This window comes from Bos indicus x Bos taurus, chromosome 17 (genome assembly GCF_003369695.1).
Source record: "Bos indicus x Bos taurus breed Angus x Brahman F1 hybrid chromosome 17, Bos_hybrid_MaternalHap_v2.0, whole genome shotgun sequence".
Classification (NCBI taxonomy): Eukaryota; Metazoa; Chordata; class Mammalia; order Artiodactyla; family Bovidae; genus Bos; species Bos indicus x Bos taurus.
In genome coordinates, this window is record NC_040092.1 from 20,269,429 (window position 1) to 20,289,793 (window position 20,365).

Below are 20,365 nucleotides of genomic sequence, written 5' to 3' on the forward strand. Positions count from 1 at the left end.
ACACTCAGCGCAGCCCGGGCTCGGGCGGGGCCCGTCTTGCGAGGTGAGCGCGGGCACGGGGATACTGGTTTCCAGGAAGCCGTCCCCGGGAGGGAGAGGGGCCAGGGGGCCGCCCTCCAAGACCAGCTCGGGGTTTCTCTGCACGGTCTCGACTGGAGGCAGACGGGGAGAGAACAGAGGACAAGAACAGACACTCGTGTGGACGCTCCGACAGACACAGGGCTTCTCAAGGACCAAGACAGGACTGGGACACACGGGGGGCAGGAAGGACGGGCTGTTCCCGGGAGGGACGAGATGGACCACGGGGCAGCCCTCGTTCACGCGACCTATCTCCAGGCCAGGTGACCTGGAAGTTCCGGGCCAATAGCCTGCCGTAGGGGCCCTTCACAGGGTGGGACACAGGCCCAGACTCTGCCAGGGTCCCTTGGGTCCTCAGCTCTGCCTTGGTGGGGCAGTGGGAAAGGGAGCGGGGCCCTGGCTCTGTGCTGTGTGTGAAGCGGCGGGAAGGGGGAGGCCTGTGGAGGTGTCTCATGCCTTCCTCCCTGGGGCGAGGCACCTGCACCTACGCCAGCTGTCCAGCTTCTAAAGGGTTCAGTGCAGGCCGCCCCTTCCCGCACGCAGGGCCACCCCCGGAACTTGGAGCACCCAAGGAGTCGGGCCAACTCCCACCCTCCCCCAGGGCCGGGGCCGGTGGAGGTGGGGCGCAGGTTCTCTCACCCAGCAGCGTGGAGCAGCCGTCCCCCAGCGGGTAGCGCTGGTAGCGGGGGATGCTGAAAGGCGGCAGGGTGTGGAATCGCCGCTCCAGCAGCGGCTCCAGGCGCGAGGCCGACGGGTCAGCGGGGTGGAAGAGGTTGTAGACTTGCTGGCAGGCGGGCCGCAGCTGGAAAACTGAGGGCGGGGCGGAGTCGCAGAGCCTGGAGTTAGCTCCGCCCTAAGGAGGCGGGGCCTAAAGCCGGCTAAGGTCCGGTGGGGTGGGATGGAATTGGGGTTTTAGAAGACAGAGAAACCCAAAAGTGTGTCTCCATCGATTTGGGGTTCTGTTTGGGCCACTGTCCCTTTATTAACCAAATTTGTTTTAATTAAGAAAATTATGATAATGGTAAATTTTTTTGTTTTTTGTAGTACAGGGATATATACGATATAAGACATATAACGGAAAGCTCCTCTCCACCCCCAGAGCGCTAAGGCTAGAGCCCTACCTGCAAACCCTGGGGAGCCCCGAGCATGTGCGGCCGAGCAGGCTAGAGCCTGCTCATCCACTCTTGATTGAAAATGTTTCCAGGCTCTGCGCTTCCGAACATTTTGCAGTTGTTGGGAAGATGCCCTGGTGGTCGAGTGCAGGGGACACAGGGTTTTTGAGTCCTCGTCTAGGAAGATCTCACATGCCGCTGAGCGACTAAACTTGTGCTTCCCAACTACTGAGCCCGAGGGCTGCAACTATTGAAACCGGAGCACCTAGAGCTCATGCTCTGCAACAAAAGCCTTCGCTTGCTGCAGCTAGATAAAGTGCGTGCGCAGCAATGAAGACCCAACACCAAAAAACCCCAAACCTGCACACAAATAGAAATATGATCTATGCTTTTTGTACTTGACCTTTTTTTTTCATTTAACACAAAAAATGTTGGGAGTCTTTCATATGAATATTTTCACTGAGCCCCTTTCTTTTGAATTGCACTGGGGCATTGCTTTGTACGGCTGTGCCAAAGTTGATTTAACCTCAGCCTGCATCCCATTTAGGTTGTTTCAGGTTTTCCATGATTACAGATGACATTGCCCTGCCATCTCTGTCTCTTGAGTCTGTGCACTCATGTGGGTGCACAGTGTCTTGCCCTTGAGCAGGTGTCTACAACCTCTCTGAGCCTCAGTTTCCCCCTGTGCAGCTCTTGTAGGATGGGAGGGAGCCCACACCAGTTGATCCTGGGGGCACTGGGCAGGGACCTCTGCTCTGACAGCTTCTTAACCGACACTTCTCCACCTCCCTGTGTGTGTTGTCTCTGGGGCTGGGAGGCCACTGCATCAGGGAGACTTCAGAGGTGCCTGGCTTCCTTATGGGAGACTGGGTCTGTCCTCATCTGATCCTGGGGCAGCCCCTTCCATCTCTGGTCCTCAACTTCCAGAGGTGCCTTAGAGATGAAATGAAACAGTGTGTTGGGAAATGGGGCTGGAGACTAAGCTGGGTTGAGGCTGGAACAAAGGAGAGCCATGGGCCCTTGGTGAGGCAGGGGGTGCAGGAAGGAGGCTGATGCAGGAAGGGGCCTGGGATGTGGCCCTGGCCTTGTGACAGGGGTTCACTGAGATCCTCTGCCCAGCTCATGGACCCCTACCCTCCCCTGCAGGGACTCTCACCATCCAGGGAGGGGATGACCGTCTTCCTCAAGGCAAGGACCAGCCCCAGGGGGCACCCGAAGAGGAAGAGGTCAGCGACCTCAAAGTCGAACTTGCCGACGGCCCCTGCACCGTCCAGCATGGTAGAGCTGCTTGAGCGGCGGGAGCTGGGCTCGTTCCTCAGCACGCTGGCGTGGAGGCTGCAGGTATGAGGTGGGGTGGGGAGACGAGCGAGGTCACACCACGGCCCTCCTCCGGGCCGGCCTGCCCTCAGCCTCCTGAAAGAGGCTCCTCGGGGCTCATCAGGCCCCAACGAAGCTTGGGCCCTGTGCAGTCCTGCGAGTGCAGCTGTCCAGCACCTGCTGGGACACCCCTGGTGACAGCAGGGCCCGACCTCTCCAGGGAGCCCACTGCCTTTGGGACAGCCCTGGCTGGGACCATGCTGTCCCCGGTCAGTTCTGCCTGCTGACTCTGCCAATCCCTGCTTCTTCCCCTGCCCCAGTCAGTCTGTTCTCTCTGACTCAGATGTGGATGGACCCAGAGACTATCATACAGAGTGATGTAAGTCAGAGAAGCAAATATCATGTATCAAGGCATACATGTGGACTCTAGAAAAATGGTACAGATGAACTTGTTTGTAAAGCAGAAATAGACACACAGACGTAGAGAACAAACATAGACACCAAGGTGGGAGCAAGGAGGTGGAATGAATAGAGAGATTGGGATTGACATATACGCACTATCAATACTATGTATAAAACAGTAGGGCCTCCCTGGTGGCCCAGACAGTGAAGAATCTGCCTGCAGGGTGGGAGACCCAGGTTCGATCCCTGGAGGAGGGAAAGGCAACCCACTCCAGGATTCTTGCCTGGAGAATTCCATGGACAGAGGAGCTTTGTGGGCTACAGTCCATGGGGTCAAAAAGAGTCGAACATGACTGAGTGACTAACACTTTCACTTACTTTTTTTCATAAAATAGATAACTAATGAAAACCTGCTGGATGGCACAGGGAACTCTACTCAGTGCTCTGTGGTAAACTAAATGGGAAGGAAATCCAAAAAAGAGGGGATATATGTATATATATACATATGGATATATATATGGATATATATATGTATACATATAGCTGATTCACTTGGCTGTATATCAGAAACACAACATTGTAAAGCAACTGTATCCCAATTAAAAAATATATATATATATATGACTTCGCTGGTAGCTCAGCTGGTAAAGAATCCGCCTACAATGCAGGGACCCCAGTTCAATTTCTGGGTGAGGAAGTTCCCCTGGAAAAGGGATGGGCTACCCACTCTAGTATTCTTGGGCTTCCCTGGTGGCTCAGATGGTAAAGAATCCGCCTGCAATGCGGGAGACCTAGGTTCGATCCCTGGGTTGGGAAGATCCCCTGGAGGAGGGCATGGCTACCCACTCTAGTATTCTTACCTGGAGAATCCTATGGACAGAGGAGCCCGGTGGGCTACAGTCCATGGGATTGCAAAGAGTCAGAGACAACTGAGCGACTAAGCACAGCACAGCACAGCATGACCATAAAAAAAAAGACCACAGTTGCACCCAACACCTTCTCTTGGCTGAAGAACCGTGGGCCTACCCTGGGGACCCCAGGACCTAGGTCAGGGGGCCTTCAGGTCTCTCACATTGGCCATCAGCACCACCTGGTCCGTGTCTCCCCATCTTAGAGTCCCCATCCTCACCCAGCGGGGGCGTCCCCACCCACCTGGACAGAAAGGCCTGGTGCTGCTGGATGGTGTCCAGCTCATAGGTGGACGAGTCACTCCTCTTGCGGGGTAGCTGCCGTTTGGGGTCTTCATTGCCATTGCTCCGGGGGATGTCGATGTTGCTGCGGCTCAGGTGCCGGCTGCTCTCCAGGTTGCTGCCATGTGCCGTGTTGACCGTCGAGCCAGGGGACAGCAGGTCAGCGTCCTGGAATGGCCCCACACAGGTTCACTGCCCGGTGGCCACTGGCCTGGCCCCCTCTTCAGTGTCGTGGGAGCCGAGTCTCCCCTCCTGACCCTATGCCTGTGGCAGCTTCTCACCCAAGCCGGGGAGGAAAAGGCCCCGTCCCTGTGTGCCCTATGGTTCCCCCCATCTTCACTCCTGGCCCAGCCCATCCATCTGGGCCTTGCTGACTTCCCACTGATCCTGCCGCCTCGCCCAGCCCACCAGGCTGCTTGCTACTCTGCAGCGGAGGGAAATTGGGTCCTTTCTCTTGCCAGGAGGCTCAGAGGATCCAGGCCCTCATGGTGATGGATCTGCTCTCCACGGTGTAGACCCGGCTTCACTGCCTGCTGAAATCGCTTGCGCTCCTGTCTGGCCTCACTGCAGCTGCTCACCTGTGCCATGCATCTGTCCCCCGCCTCTGGGCACCTGCGTTGGCAACCCCGACCCTTCCTTTTTACTGCAGGCCTCTGGGATGTTTGGAGTCAGAGGGTGATACGGTCTCCATCCTGAAGGTCCCCTGCTCTGGGGGCTGGAGGGAGCTCGTACCTGCACGCTGGCCACACTGCCCCGGCGGCTGCTGCTCTGACTCTCAGACACCGGCTGGTTGCTGCAGCATAAGGCATCGAACGCCAGGATGCCCCCGACACAGTCCCCGATCAGGCAGACCTGGGTGGGGAGAGGTCCAGGGCCCTGAGCGCCCGCCCCGCTTGCTGGGGTGCTGGCTGGGGAGAGCCCTGGGCTGGAGGACCAGGCCAGTCCACCCTGCAGGGGTTTCTGTCTCCCCTTCTCCCACCCCACAACTCACCTGCCCGTTGAAGGTCACGCCCTCCTGGGACTTGATGAAGTCCCCGTAGGCGAGGTTGGCTCGTTGAATCACTGTGGCAACAGCCTCCTGGTACTGGGGCGAGGAGGTTGCCAGCAGGGGCAGGGCGGCCAAGGGGATGTGGTCCTGGCTGCTGGACAGACAGCCTTCGTCGTGGCTGTAGGGGCTGAGGCTGGGGGAAGGGAACCCATCAGGAGAGAGCAGGTGGCTTCAGTTCTGCCCAGGGGGCACCCTCACCCCTGACCCAAACATCAGAGCTGGAGCTGCCTGACACCCTGAGAGCCTTGGCCCTGACTCAGCAAACCGCGTGGGGATGCTTCCAGGCCAGGCGTGGGGAACAGGGCTGGGGAGTAATCTCAGAGGCAGGGCAGCATTCTCATATCACAGATGCAGAGACTGAGGCTCAGCTTTGGGCCCCAAACTCTAACCCCCTTGTATCCTCCTGGTGGCTCACACGGTAAAGAATCTGCCTGCAATACAGGAGACCCGGGTTCGATCCCTGGGTTGGGAAGATTCCCCTGGAGAAGGGAACAGCTACCCACTCCAGTATTCTTGCCTGGGGAGAATTCCATGGACAGAGGAACTTGGCGGGCTACAGTCCTTGGGGTCGCAAAGATCTGGACATGACTGAGTGACTAACACACTCTAACCTCAGCCATCTTGCATGGGTTTTGCTGCCTCCCAACAGAACAAGTTAGACAGCTGGATTGGATGACGGGACCATGGTCCCAATATTAGGTGGGACGGTCTCTGACACTCGGGGCCAGGGGAGGAGTGGAGCCTACACACTCACTCGGAGACGAGGGCGAAGGCATCGGAGCAGATGGGTGGGCAGGGCACCAGGCGGATGGCGAGGTGGCCCAGGGCGCTGGGGTAGTGCACGCGCATGACGGTGTCGAACACGGTGGCGATGGTGTTGGCGTCTCCCTGCTTGGAGCTGGGGTCCCCGGCACCCGTGTCCAGGATGGTGCCTCCATGCAACAGCAGCAGCAGCACGTGGATTTTGGAGGGCGGTGCGGCCAGTGGAGGGCTGACCTCATCCTGTGTGGGTGGGGGGATTGGTGGGGGTCAACTCCCTGGGGACTCAGCTCTGTGCCCGGGCCGAGGCTTCTGTCATGCTGGGGAAAGAGGCCTGTTGAGGCCCAATTACACCCTCTGAAAACCGCGATCTCAGTTCCTCTGCTCCGGGGCCTGGTGCCCGATGCCTCAAGCCCTTCCCCTGGTGGGGGAGGCCAGCTGCTCCTCCCCGTCCGTCCTCTCTGCCTGCATCCCAGCTCCTGGCCGCTGACCTGACCAGGGTACAGAGGACATGGAGAAAGGGGTCTATTCCATCCAAAGCAGAAACTCCACTTCCCATCAAGGGGGCCCAGACAGGGGTTTCTGGGGCTTCTGGCCTTGGGGAGGAGGCAGAAGCTCAGTCCAGTGCGGGCCTTTGGGGTCAACCTGCCCTCTGTGTGTCTGTGTCCAGGCATTGGACAGTCACAGACTCACTTAAGAGGGGCTGGGGTCAGGGACTCAGCCTGGCTGCTCTGCCAACAGCACTGAGCTCTCATTCTATCTATATGGGCTGTCCCTGGACTATGGCCTCCAGGCCCTGCCATTCCCAGACTCTAAGACCAAGGTCCTCAAGAGCCGAGATGTCCAGCAGAGGTAGAGCCCCAGCACCTTAGAACAGAGAGGGCAATGCAGGTATCTCTATTTGAAACCACAACCGCCCCCCCCCCCCGCCCCACCATTTGTGAGGAGTCATGCCCCCACCTCTTGCTGCTCAGCCCTGCTTGTGAGGTCCAAGTGAGACTTGCATATATCCAACTGTTCCATTTCGAGACGAGGTGACCCAGAGAGGCCAAGGGACTTATCTAAGGTCACACAGCATGTCAGTGCCAAGCTGGACTGGAACCCAGAGCTTCTACCACCAGCTCAGTGCTCTTCTCCTACCCCAGGCTGTAATCCCAGTTCAGGGGCCTCTCCCTGCCCCCAACTCCTGGTATATGACTGTGGGAGGCCAGAGCCCAAGAGGAGCCACTGCTGAGTACTCGCCATGCCCATGTGATATCAGCGAGTGTGGGGGTCGGGGAAGGGAGCTGAAGAGAGGGGCCTCTCCCTAAGGAACCAGCAAGACAGAACAAGGGGCTGAAGCCATCTGGAGGGCCCTAGGGGGTCAGTTGGCCCTGAACTGGGCCATCAGCTGGCAGGAGTGGGCAGCAGCAGGACCCAAGTGTCAATGCAGAGCCCAGGAGAGGGATGGGCAGCGCGGGTGCTGAGCCCAGCGACCAGTGAGGCCACAGGAACAGATCGGGCTAGACTGGGAGCCTTTGAGCAGCAGAGGGCTTTGGGTGAGAGGAAGGCTGATGGGCGGGCAGTCCTCGGCCCAGAGTGGAAATAAGACTGGGTTGCATCAATCCCCAGGAGGGGCCTGGTCATCAGCCAGTCACGGGCCTTGGGGCCTAGGCAGGAACGCACGCCCAGCAGAGCTTGGGTCCAACTCCTGTCTCTTCCGAGGGCTGCACACGGCTGCCAGGCCTGGGAGGGAATGAACTCATGGCCTGAGGCATGGTGGGGTCATTGGCTGCCCGATGGTCTCAAGGATTATCAATACAGTCAGGCGAGGGGCTCGTGGAAGGAATATATTTGAGCAGCCTCCTGGTCACCCAGACATACCCCTAGTCACCTGGGATGGGCAGGGCTGGACAGTGCGGGGAGCCTGCCTGGGCCTGGCTGCCAGGACCCAGCACTGACCAGCCCGAGACACAACTTTCCTCCTGTGCAAACTGCTTTCTACCAGGGCATGCCCTGCCTGAGACTCGAACCCTAGTGGGAACAGAGCCCTCGGGAGGCAGGGCCTGGGAGCCAGCTCTGGGGAGCCAGGAGGGCCCCATCAGTGACTCCATAAAGCCGTCCTCCTTCCCTGCGGTTGGGAGAGGAGCTCCGGTTTGGGGGCTGTTGCAAGCAAAGGGATCCGACTCAGGATGGCGGTACTCCAGAACCGGTGCTGGGCCCAAATGCGCATCCACAGGCAGATCCAGAGCCCGAGGCCCCCTTCTGCCCCTCCCGGGCGGTGGGGGGGAGGTGGCTGTCAGAGCTGTGTGCACCAAAGGGGAGGAGGGGGTTTGCTTTGCTTCACTGCCATTAACTTGCAACTGGAAATCAACTCCCCTTGTCCCAGTTACCCTTCTAGAAAAGCCTGCTTCGACCTTAGACCTCAAAGAGAACCCCAAGAGGAGAGGGCAGTGTGGATGCCCTCCCAACCCCTAGTCCAAACTCCCCAGGGGTCCTGAGTCCCCAGGGGTACCATCTCCACCTTGGGCAGCTAGAGGCCAGAGCAGCGCGGTGACCCCACTCCACCCCGGCTCCCGCCCGAACGCAAACAGCTCTGACCGCCCGCAGGTGGAGGAGCAGAAGGGGCGTGAGCTCCGTGCAAAGAACCCCCAAAGCGGACACAGGCACTCTACCAAGACAGCTTTATTGCACACTGAGAGTAGGGCGGCCACGGCCAGCCACATCACTTCTGCCTAGGTGACTTTCGTTTCCTCCCCTTCCATCTTTTTTTCTTCAGGGACTTCAGACAGGTTGAGCACAAGGTGAAGATCTTATTTTTGATCTGGAATTTACAAGTTTCTCATTTTACTCTCCAGGGTCGGAGCAGGGCAAGGCCTTCCCTGGGGGAGCTGCCCTACTGGAGCAGACCCCACTGGTTGTCAGGGACTTCAGAGGGGGTGGGTCCCAGGCCCCTCTCCAGTGGTGCCCAGGCCAGAGTGGACGTGAGGCTGTGGGTGCCAAGTTCTGCCTCCATTGCCCCCTTGGGACTGGTCCTTGGCGCCCTGGCCCCTGCCCCCCGCGGCCCTGGCCCTCTGCCACCTCGGAACTCACCTCGATGATGTTCAGCTGCTCCACGCTGGAGGCCACCCTGAACTCGGGGGCTCTCTGGCGGTACAGACCATCTGCAACACAGACGCGGTGACTGCTGTGAGCAGACAACACCGGACACAGGTCGTGACCGTGACCTACAAGGCCCCCAGTCCCCCGGGTGGCTGGGTGCTCCTTCTCGGGGAGGAGGGCTTGGTCCACTTAGCTGCCCTCCCCAGGCCCTGCTGCCCCCAGCTGGTTACCCTGTGAGTCCTCTGGCTCAGGGCTTTCGATTTTGTCCATGAGATCGTTGGAGTTCCACTTGGTGATGTCCTTGGGGAACATTTCCTCTGAGTCAGACAGGTCCTCTGGGGAGGAAAGAGAGGGGCTTCAGCACCTCGATCAAGGGTGGGGACCTGGGTGGTGTCGGTCACTGGGAGGCCCGGCTTCCAGTGGCGGAGGGCCTGGGAGTGGCCAGTCTGGGGGGCCCCCATGCTTCTATGGCTCGTGTGCCCCTCCCCACTCGGTTCTGTGGTCTCTCTTCCTTAACAGGACGGACACATGGCCACCTTCTCACAGGACTTCTGCCTGATGTTTTTGGTTTATTATTATTATTATCATTGGCTATGCTGGGTCTTCGGTGCTACATGTGGGTTTTCTCTAGTTGTGGACAGCAAGGGCTAACTCTCTAGTTGTGGTGTGCTGGCTTCTCATTGCTGTCTGCTTGAGTTTTTTAAAAAAATTGTGGTAACATTCACTGAACATAAAACTCACTATTTTAACCATTTTCAAGTAGCACCTAGTCCACTCAGAATGCTGTGCAACCACTAGCCCTATCTGGTCCCAGAGCTCCTCCATCTCCCCACATGGAGTCCCCATTAGCAGGCATGCCCCAGCCCCCCTCTCCCAGCTCCTGGCAACTGCCGGTGGACTTTCTGTCCTTATGGATTTGCCTATTCTGGACATTTTCCACACATGGTACCTACAGTATGTGGTCTTTTGTGTCTGGCTTCTTCCACTTCACATGGTGGGGTTTTTGTATTTTTTTCAGTTCAGTTGCTCAGTCGTCTCTGACTCTTTGTGACTGCATGGACTCCAGCACGCCAGGCTTCCCTGTCCATCACCAACTCCTGGAGCTTACTCAAACTCATGTCCATTGAGTTGGTAATGCCATCCAACCGTCTCATCCTCTGTCGTCCCCTTCTCCTCTCGCCTTCAATCTTTCCCAGCATCAGGGTCTTTTCAAATGAGTCTGTTCTTCACATCAGGTGGCCAAAGTACTGGAGTTTCAGCCAGCATCAGTCCTTCCAATGAATACTCAGGATTGATCTCCTTTAGATTGGACTGGTTGGATCTCCTTGCTGTCCAGGGAACTCTCAAGAGTCTTCTCCAATACTTTTTTTTTTTTTAGTATTTATTTATTTGGCTGTTCCGGATCTTAGTTGCCGCCCGTGGGATCTTTAATGGCAGCATGCGAACTCTTAGTTGCAGCATGTGGGATCTAACCTGGGCCTTCTGCACTGGGAGCTTGAAGTCTTAGCCACCGGGCCATCAGGGGAGTCCCCACACGGTATTTTTAAGATTCAACCATGTGTCAGTGCTTCATCCCTTTTCATGCCTGAGTCATAGTCCGTCATATGGATGGACTTCAGTTTGTTTCTCCACAATGTTCCTGACTGTTTTTAATGTCCACAAAAGGATAGCTTAGTGAGAAGCGCTGCTGTGAACAGTTCCACCCATGAGTCTTGTGTCTGCTTTCCTGAGAACGTATCCCCGTGACCCCTGGGTAGGAAGCGGTTGTATGGACCCTGGCATGTATGTGCTGGTCCCTCCTCCCTGGGTCACTGGGACGGTTTCCTCAGGACGCTGCAGCAGTGACATCTCCTGCTCTGCTGTCTCTCTTTTCCAGATTTTTCTAAAACTCTTCCTGTGTCTTTACCTCATGTTAGGGACACAAAGCCAGGAAGGGCTTAGCCTTTTGGCCTGGCTGGAGGGGAGGGTGGGAGTGTGGGATGCCCCATACCCACTCCCTACTCTCGGGGAGGCCCCAGTGGAGAGGCCAGCTCAGGGGCCACTTGGCTCCTGTACCAAGTCCCCCCCGCCCTGCCTGCCAGGTTTGGCAGGGGCCAAACCTGCCTCTGCCCTGTTGCAGGCCTGTGGGCAAGTCCCTGTCCCTTTCTGAGCCTGTGTCCTGCCTTGTGAACTGCAAATCCATCTCCTTGAACCTGCCTGCCAGCCCCTCTTACTTCCTTGAGAGGAACAACCAAGGTATGAAGGAAGGCTGTTTAGACCCTGCATCTTCCCAGCACAGGTGGGTGATTCATCTGGCTGTTCTCTTGCTGTGCTTGTTCTGAGATTCGTGGGAAAAGGGGCTCTTTACGTATTTTCTGCTTGTTCACATTTTTGAAGTTTCTGAATTACACGTGTGTTAATTTAATCATGAAAAGACAGTAATTACAAAAAATTAGAAAATCAGAAGTTACACTTTCGTAAGCTTCTGAGGGAATTTTTTTTTTTTTTGGTTGTGCCACAACAGCTTGCAGGATCTTAGTTCCCTGACCAGGGATTGAACCCACGCCCTTGGCAATGAAAGCACCAAGTCCTAACCACTGGACTGCCAGGGAATTCCCTTAGGGAGTTAAATTCGGCAGAGGATGAGATGGTTGGATGGCATCACCAACTCAATGGACAGGAGTCTGAGCAAACTCCGGGAGATGGTGAAGGACCTCGAAGCCTGAGGTGCTGCAGTCCGTGGGGTGGCAGAGTCAAACACGACTGACTGACTGAACAACAACAATGGAAAAAAATGTCCCTATATGATTGTAAATTTGTTTTGGGGGGTTTGAGAGAACAGTCCCTACCCACCAGATCCAGGGCACATCCTGATATCAGGGTTAGGGTATGAGAGCCCAGACTCCTGGTGACCTCATCTTATCCTGCCTCCGCCCCTGACGCCCTGCTGTTCACCCAGAACTTTCCACGGGTAATTCCCATCGTGACTTGCATCCCCACCGACGCTTTCAGATCCCACCCCTCCCTCTCTTGGGAAGGCCCGTGCGCTCCAGGGTGCCCACCTACCATGAGCATCGAAGAACTCGTCGTCCGAGCTCTCGTCTGAGTCCCGGGCGATACTCTGCATCCTCCATTCCGAGATGCTGTGGCGGGAAGGACTCGCTAGAAGGCAAAACCGCAGACCGACTGAGGACCTGGCTGCCCTGGGAAGAGCAGGTGGAAGCGGGCAGGTGCGATGACACTGGAGCGGGGCCAGGAGGGCTCAGAGGGGATGGAGTGAGGGCAGGGTGGCCCTGGCTCACCTCCCAGCCCACCTGGCACAGCGCGGTCCTGTCCCGTGAGGACATGGAGTAGGGAGGGTATTGGGTATGAGGCCAGGATGTGCAGCCACCCGGGCTGGGGTCCACTCGTGTGCCCCTGACCTGGCTGGCCCAGGAGCGAGCCCTTTAGACTGCCACAGTGATGCTGATAGGTAGGGAGGCTGGGCAGTGGTGGGGAGTGAGATTAAAGGTATGGTGTATGTGTTTCCCTGGATCCCTTCAGCACAGGACAGACAAGCCTGGCGTAGGAAAAGCTGGATTTGCAGGCGTAGAGGGGGACTCCTGGTATTTTACACAAAATACCCTGAGTTTTCCCACTAGCCACTGCACTTTCACATAAGTTTCAGAGAAAGGATTTTCTCAGTATCTGAAGGCTTTCAAGGTCCTTTGGCAGAAGTCCCTCCTGGGTATGCTGGGTGTATCCCCCACCCCAGACCTCTCTCCTCTTTGCCTCAGAAGCCTGGCTCCTCAGAGCTGCAGCCAACCAGGTCCTATGAGGGGCTGGGAGCGGGGTTCCCATGTGGCCAGCCTGCCTGTCTGCCCGGGGCTGTGTGGGTGAGTCTGGGGGAACCTGCCAGGGTTGGGGGTCGCCCTGGGCTTCAATCTGCAGCAGAGGCTACGAAGAGGTGACTGGTTCTGACTCCCTACAGGTGTGGCCTTGGATCCGAAAGCAGCAGACCACCTTCAGTGTTAGAACACCCCACAGCCGCCCTGGGATGGGAGCTGCCCTGAGGGGTGGTCACTGGTGTGGACGAGTAGGGGGGGGGACCCCACAGCGTGGTCGCAGGGTGCTCACCTCCCCGCTTGGATGACCGAGATGACTTGGAGGATGTGGACCACTGCTTCTTCAGACCCCTGCCCGCCAGGGGCTCCCCACCGCTGCTGCTGGGCTGGGAGGGCTCCCCGGAGGCCTGGTCCTGGGCAGCCTCATTCTTGGCCAGCTCCGCAGCCCCTTTGTCCTCCTCATTGAACTGGGCCATCTTGCGGGACAGCATGAGCTGGGCCTCCTTTTCCAGCTCCCGGATGTTGTCCATGTTCAGCCCGTACCATTCGTCCTGCCAGCACCAGGCCTGCCGGTGGGCCCTCACCATCACCTTCCGCAGGCCTAGGGGCGGGGGTGCAGGGAAGACAAACAGGCCTGTGTCAGAGTCTCCTAGGGACCCTCGGCTGGGAGCCACCCCAGGCTGCGGGTCAGGCTCTGCTCCACACCCACTGCTTGGCCTCCAGCAAGCCACTGTCTCTCCAACCCCCAGGTTCATTTCCCCATGTGCAAATGAGGGATCCAGCTTATAGATGGCCTCCCGAGTTCATAGTGGCTCTGTAACTGGGGCAGGGGGTCTCCTCCCTCAAGGGGAGCTGGAGGAGGACTCCCTGAGTGTTTCCTATCTGGTCTAGTGCGCCTCTCTTAAATTTCCCACAGAAAAATCAAGCTTAAGTTTGAAGCAGGTTGGTCCTTTCTTTTTTGAAATTCACTTTTAATTTGTTTTTATTAAAAAAACTTTTGGCCACGCCATGTGACATGTGTGTGGGATCTTAGTTCCCCGACCAGAGATCGAACCCCTGTCCCCTGTATTGGAAGCACAGAGTGTTAATCAATGGGCCATGAGGGAAGTGCCGGTCCTTTCTTTTTAAAATAAATATATATGCATATAAAACATGATAGGGATTTCCCTGGTGGCCCAGTGGCTAAAACTGAGCTCCCAATGCAAGGGGTCCAGGTTCAATCCCTGGTTAGGGAACTAGATCCCACATTATGAAACTAAGAGATTGAATGCTGTGACTAAATGATCCCCCGTGCCACAAGGAAGACTGAAGTTTCCATGTGCTGCAACTACAACCCAGCCACATAAACAAATATAAAATAAAATAAAACAGGATAAAGACATACAGGAATATCTTATACATAGAAGGCAGAAAATAAGATACTTTAAAGGTATAAAGAACAGAAGGACCACGAGCACAGGGAGCAGATGGGGGCTGCCTTGGGTGAGGATGAGAGTGGGGGTGATTGGGAAAGGCTCTGGGGGGGTGGAATGTTCTAGAACTATGTGCACTACTCTGCAAATACACTCAAACTTACGGAACTCAAACTTCTCTTATAACAAATGCAAAATTAGGCCTCAATAAGCTGCTTAAAAAAACATTAAGGAGAAATAAATCACCTTGGCTCCCCCCCGATACACACATCATTCTTCAAGGGAGCAGAAGTGACCAGCAACACGGACCCCACCATCACCCTCCCGCCCCGTAGGGGTCCATCCTGAGTTCTGTGTTTTATCATTTGCTCTTCTTTCCATGTTTTTCTATACAAGACGTTGGGTTGGTCTACATGTTGTTGACATTTACATGTATGTGTCACGCTGCACGTTATTTTTCTGCCACTTGCTTTTCTGGGTGAGTTTCCGGTTTGTTGCTGTGCGGTCGATTTTTATTTGTTTGAAATACCACATTTTATTTATTCCTTCTCCTGCCAATGGGCCTTTGGCTCACTTTCACTGTTTGTCCATTTTGCTTTTACAAACCTGCTGCTCTGAACATTCCAGAACGTGCATTTGAGTTTCTCCCAGGGGCTGGGGCAGACCCAGAAGGGTTGTCACTGGATCCTCCGCCCGCTTTCCTACAGAAAACTGAGCGGCTTCCCGGGTAGCCCAGTCCTTGCTTGTCCCCAGGCTGGTCTCCGGTGACCCTTGCTCCTGATTCCCCTCTCCTGGACTCGCTCAGGCCGCTCTGTCTCCCCTGCTGTCCTTTCTAAATCTCTCAATCCCAAACGTCTGCCTAGAAGGAACTCCCTCTCACCCTCTGTTCCTGGGAGGGTGCTCCCAGGCCCCAGGCTACGGCCTCAGGAACACCACCCTCAGGGCCAGCCAGCACTAATGGTGGACAGACTGTCTGACGACACGTTATGTCTGGACAAGGACAGATGGGCCAGAAGATTTGGGGTCACACCCAGGACTGGCCCTCTGCTTCCTCCTCTGCAATCAAGGTGGAGGCGGGGAGTGACAGTGGCCACCCTACTGGGCCAGGGAGAGCTGATGTGACACTTGTGAAGTGTTACCAGAGGTGCTGTGACTCTGCTCAGGGCTACACAGTCACCCTTACTCTGGGAGTCAATGGGTGTCTGCCTGGGTGCTGCTCCTGGATCATGAGCCTCGGGGCTAAGACCAGGCCCTGGGCACTGACCCCTACCCTGACCTGGGGGACATGGAAGGAGCCGAGGTAGCTCTAGGGCAGGGAGGACCCTGGGTCAGCTCTAGCTGTGCCAGGAACCCCCGGTCATCTGTTGGTCCTCTGTTTCCTGGGCACTTGCTCCAGGCCAGGCCAGCATGGGTGTGAGGACCAGAGGATGGCCAAGCCACTGTCCGCTGGGACTTTCAACCCAAAGCAGGAGGCAACACTGGTGCAGGGCCTGGGGTCTGGCCCCAGGGTGCCAAGAGGTGCCATGAACAGCAGGAAGGAGGCGTTACACCCCATGGGGGTGGGCACCACATGTTAGAAACTCCAGCTAGTCCAGAGCGTCTGGGGCAGGACACACACTGCCTGTCTTCAGTAGGTGCTCGACAAGTGTTTGTGTGGTCAAGGTAAACCAGGTGGGATGCTGCACGTGGGCCCTGGGGTCACCTGCCCAGAGTAACAGAAACTTGGAGTCCCAGGCAGACGCGGGGGGTTGGGGGGCGGCAGGCGGATGGAGGGACACAGAGGGAGAGGCGGGCGCCCTCACCCGTGTCGTGGATGAACCTCTCGATCTTGGACTGCATGCCCCAGTAGCGGAACTCCACCTTGCAGAGCTTGTAGGCGCACATGATGGGGAACACCTGCTGCTTGTACTCCTCGATCCAGTTCTCCGATAGGGGCCCCCGCTGGGTCTTGGTTGAGTGGAACAGCTTGGGGTCCTCTTCCGTCTTATACTCATTGGGGGGCACGGGGTCCTTGACAATGTCGATGAAATCTACGAGGAGACCCCCCTGTGAGTGACCCCTTCGGCCCCAACCTCTACCCCACCCCTCCCTTTCCAGTCTCCTCCCCCATGTTCCTGCCATCCCCGAATCTTGGCAGGACCCCAGGCTTGGATGTGTCCCAGGGCCCCACATGGGAGTGGAGATGCTGCTCTGGACCACTCTGATCCCCGAGCTCCCCTGACTTCAGGACCTGTGTCTTTCCTTGTTGTCTTTTCAAATCATTTCAGCAAAACCCCTGCTTTGTGCACAGTTGCCAAAGCGCATAAATCAGGTGATGAGCTGGAGGAGCACGGGTGGGGAAGATGAATTTCCATGGAGGATGTGGGATGGGGCAGGGGAGAGTAAAAGAGGACAAGCTGGCATTTCAGCCACAGGCGCAGAACTATGAGGCGGAGAACATCCCAGAGTGTGACTCTTGACCCAGAAGTGGGGCAGTTTGGGGAACCACCAGAGTGTCTGCATGGTGAGAGGTGACGGGGATGCAGCTGGACTCATCAGCCATCACTCGCCAGGCACCCTGAAGGTGGCTGGTCTGCTAGGAAGCCCCTCCCAGACAGACAGCAGGAGGAGTCCAGAAACCAAGTTTGAAGGGCCCAGAGGGAGGTGTTGGGCATGAGCCAGTCCAGGATGTGCTGGGCGCTGGGGAAACAGGACTGGGGGCTGGTAAGACCTGATTCGGGGAAGGGGGGTGACAGTGACTCTGGGAAGAATGACCTCTGGTCAAATGCCTCCTCCCCCAAGTCAAAACCATCTCGCTGGGCTGGCTCCTGTGGTATGCATGTGTCAGATGGGGCTGTGTGCACACTTGGTGAGGAGGAACCTAGGACGGGGCTTGTAGCTCAGAGAACCTCCTTTCAGAGGTGTGGGGACAATGGCACTTGGTGGGGCTCTGCCGGGCCCGGGCCCTGGCTGTCTCATCTTCCTGGCACCGGGTCTGGGCTGTGGTTTACAGAGGAAGACATCAGCCCCACTGGAACAGGCAATGGGTCAGAGCAGCCCGGGGGCAGCAGACAGTGGAGAGGATTTACATCCTTCCCAGAGTAGACCACATGCCCGGTCCACTGGGGCAGGCAATGGCCACCAAGAGGAGGGCTGGGACGTGAACCATGACGGGAGGCCTCCGGGGAGAGCCTGCAGCTGGCCAGACAAAAGCTGTCAGAGGGTCTGGGCCCTTCCTTCCTGTTATGGGTAGAGTGCGTCCCCTGGCAAACGCATATGTCGGCCTCAGAATATGACCTTATTTGGAGACAGGGTCTTGAAAGAAGTCATCTAAAGGAGGGCACCTAATCTAACCAGCATGGTTATGCAAAGGAGAAAGCAGTAAAAGTTTTAGTTCCGCAGTCGTGGTCGGACGCTTTGTGACCCCATGGACTGTAGCCCGCCAGGCTCCTCTGTCCATGGATTCTCCTGGCAAAAACACTGGAGTGGGTAGCCATTCCATTTTCCAAGGGATCTTCCTGATCCAGGGATTGAACCTGGGTCTCCCACATTGCAACAAAGGAGAGATTTGGCTCATTAAAAAAAAAAAAAACAACACCTGAAACTAACACAATATTTTAAATCAAGTATACTTCAATTAAAAAAGAAAAAGGAGAAATGTGAATATAGACTTGAACACTGACAGAACACCATGTAAAGATGAAGACAGAGATTGGGGTGGAGTGTCTACAGGCCAAAGAACACCAAAGACTGCCAGCAGCCACAGGAAGCTAGGGGAACTCCCCTGGAGGCCCAGCAGTTAAGAATCCACCTTCCAATGCAGGGGACATGGGTTTGATCCCTGGTTGGGGAACTAAGATGCCACGGAGTTACTGAGCCCTCTCGCTCTGGAGCCTATGTGCTGCAACTAGAGAAACCATGCATTGCAATAAAAGATCCTGCATGCTGCAACTAAGACGTGATGCAGTCAAATAAATAAATATTTAAAATTTAAAAAGAGCTCAGGGAGAGACCCCAAACAGATTCTCCCTCAGGGACTCCAGAAGCAGCCAACCCTGCCGATACCTTGACCTTGACTCTGACCTCCAAAATCGTGAGACACTAAGCATCTGTTTCTTTAAGCCCTTAAGTCTGTGGTACCCTGTTCTGATGGTCTTAGCAAGCTGATGCATCTCCCAAACCCCAGTGGGGCCTAAAAGCTCGGGCAGGAGGGAGGAGTCCCAGGGAAAAGCCATCTCGGCATCCGAGGGTGGCTGAGGGTCATCACCACCCCTCCAACACCCGTCTGAGACCCACAACGGCTCATTCCTAGGGGCCTGGGGGCTGTCAAGGTGCAGCTGGTCCACTGATGTGTTTTGTCTGGCTGGTATATTTACAAAGATTTTAAAAATATTTGTCAACCTTGAGGAACTGGGAGATTTCACATGAAAACCCTGATTTCTGGCTTTTCTTTTTCTTTTTTCTTTTCAGGCCATGCCATACAGCATGTGGGATCTGAATTCCCCAACCAGTGAACCCGTGTCCCCTGTATTGGGAGCGCAGAGTCTCAACCACTGGACTGCCAAGGATGTCCCTCGGGCCTTTCTTGAAAACGACTTAACAAATGGGACCCATTTCCTGCACGGTGTAGTCAGCTGGAGGGGAGTGGAGGAGAGGCCGCCCACCATCAAGGGGACACAGGCCCCACTGTGTGCACATCCCCCACCCGGCCTGCCACATCCGCCGATGGCTGTCAGCCCTAGATGGCTCCCAAGCACACGTGCATTTCTGGGGATGGGGACACCTCAAAGGGATGGAGGGAAGGGGCTTGAGTGGAAAAGCACTTAGCCTCAGTGGGCACATCAGGGAAATGGGGCCAAGGAGACCCGTCCTGCCTCCCCAGCTCCCCCGACTTCCCACCAGGCTGGCTTGGACTCTAACCTCCCCTCCCAGGACAGAAGCCGATCTGGAGCCTGCCAGGCCTGGAGACCAGGGGCAGAGTCCAGGGACCTATGGGCAGGGCAACTGGGAACTTGGCCCCGAAGGGCTCCTGGCCCTCCTAGGGTGGCAGCATCAGGGTGGACGGTTACCGATTGTCAGCTGGTTCTTTTCCACAGGAGACAGGCTGAAAACGTTGGGGTTTTCTCCAGCATCGGTTTTATAAAAGGTTTCGATGTCGATGGAGAATTTCTCCACAAAAGGGCAAGTGAACCTGTGGGGGAAGGAGAGTATCCACTAGGACCCAGGCTCAGAGGGGTGGGCGTGGGTCGCTGGGTGGAGGACGAGGGCTGGAGTGGTGGGTGAGACCTGTCTGTTCTGTCCTCCTGGACCTTCACTGCATCCCAAGAAGAGCCAAGTCCAAGTTGGGGCCAGCGGGAGGGGTGGACTTACGGGGAGGCGGGGAATCATTGCAGGAAGTGGCTGGCAGCCTGTGTCCACGTGTGTGAGGCATGATGTGAACACGGTGTGGATGCAGTTATAAGGTGGCACAGTACCAAATGGGCTGAATCTGGACCAGCGCTTGGTGTGACATGCCACCCTCTCCCCTGTCCCCTAAGAAGCCAAGTGTGGCAACAGGGAGACAGCCTCTCTCTCTTGGCTGGAGATGAACTCAGAGGAGAAAAGTACTGCTGGGAAGTGAACAACCTGGATGGATTCCCCAGCAAGTTCCAGGCCCTCACCCACCTGGACAAAGAAGCCCCAGAAGACTCGTGGGGACCCCACCTGTTCAGCACATGGGTGGCCCCCTCTCTCTTCTAATCAAGCAGTGCTCAGTTATATTGGGTGGGCGGCACAGAGTGAAAAGTGCCCCCTACCCAGGGGGATCCAAAGAAAGCCATGTTCAACATGGCTTGTTATAAAATATCATCATAGTCGCTGAAGGTGTCAGGGTTGGAGGGAATCTCTGAGCCATCTGGGCTACCCTCAGTTCCTGTTTCTTCCCAGCTGGTGGACTGTCCTGCATTCCTAGGCAAACATTAAAGTGAGTTTGTGTTCCCTGAGCCTTCCCAGATGGCAAAGGAGTCTCAGATAGCCCTCACTGGACTCATGCCTTCCTGGGCTCCCCCCACTGGCAGGCTAGGAGGCACCTAGGGGTATAGCCTGCCCTGTCCTGTCTATTCCCCTGAGGGGGAACCTTCAGGGTACCACTTAGAATGGAGGCTCAGCTCCCTGGGAGCCAGGCAGCTGAGACTGTCTGGGGGGC

The 20,365-nt window shown here is 56.4% G+C and overlaps 1 protein-coding gene across 14 annotated transcripts in view; it reads right to left on the minus strand.

The window, feature by feature from the left end:
- Positions 1–20,365, minus strand: part of PITPNM2 (phosphatidylinositol transfer protein membrane associated 2) — a 163,176-nt gene that overhangs the window by 8,558 nt on the left and 134,253 nt on the right. For 11 of the 14 annotated variants that reach the window (XR_003515232.1, XM_027566949.1, XM_027566951.1 and 8 more), the window contains 13 exons: positions 19,251–19,372; positions 16,005–16,232; positions 13,083–13,391; positions 12,033–12,128; positions 9,218–9,322; positions 8,979–9,049; positions 5,902–6,149; positions 5,091–5,280; positions 4,832–4,951; positions 4,062–4,267; positions 2,347–2,525; positions 718–888; positions 3–152 (listed from right to left, as the gene is read on the minus strand). Coding sequence is in view for 13 of the 14 variants with exons in the window: in XM_027566949.1 (XP_027422750.1) it covers positions 3–152; positions 718–888; positions 2,347–2,525; positions 4,062–4,267; positions 4,832–4,951; positions 5,091–5,280; positions 5,902–6,149; positions 8,979–9,049; positions 9,218–9,322; positions 12,033–12,128; positions 13,083–13,391; positions 16,005–16,232; positions 19,251–19,372 (2,195 nt within the window). In the remaining variant the exon portion in view is untranslated. The remainder of the gene's footprint in view (positions 1–2; positions 153–717; positions 889–2,346; positions 2,526–4,061; positions 4,268–4,831; positions 4,952–5,090; positions 5,281–5,901; positions 6,150–8,978; positions 9,050–9,217; positions 9,323–12,032; positions 12,129–13,082; positions 13,392–16,004; positions 16,233–19,250; positions 19,373–20,365) is intronic. The other 3 variants (XM_027566952.1, XM_027566954.1, XM_027566955.1) reach the window with 2 other exon arrangements.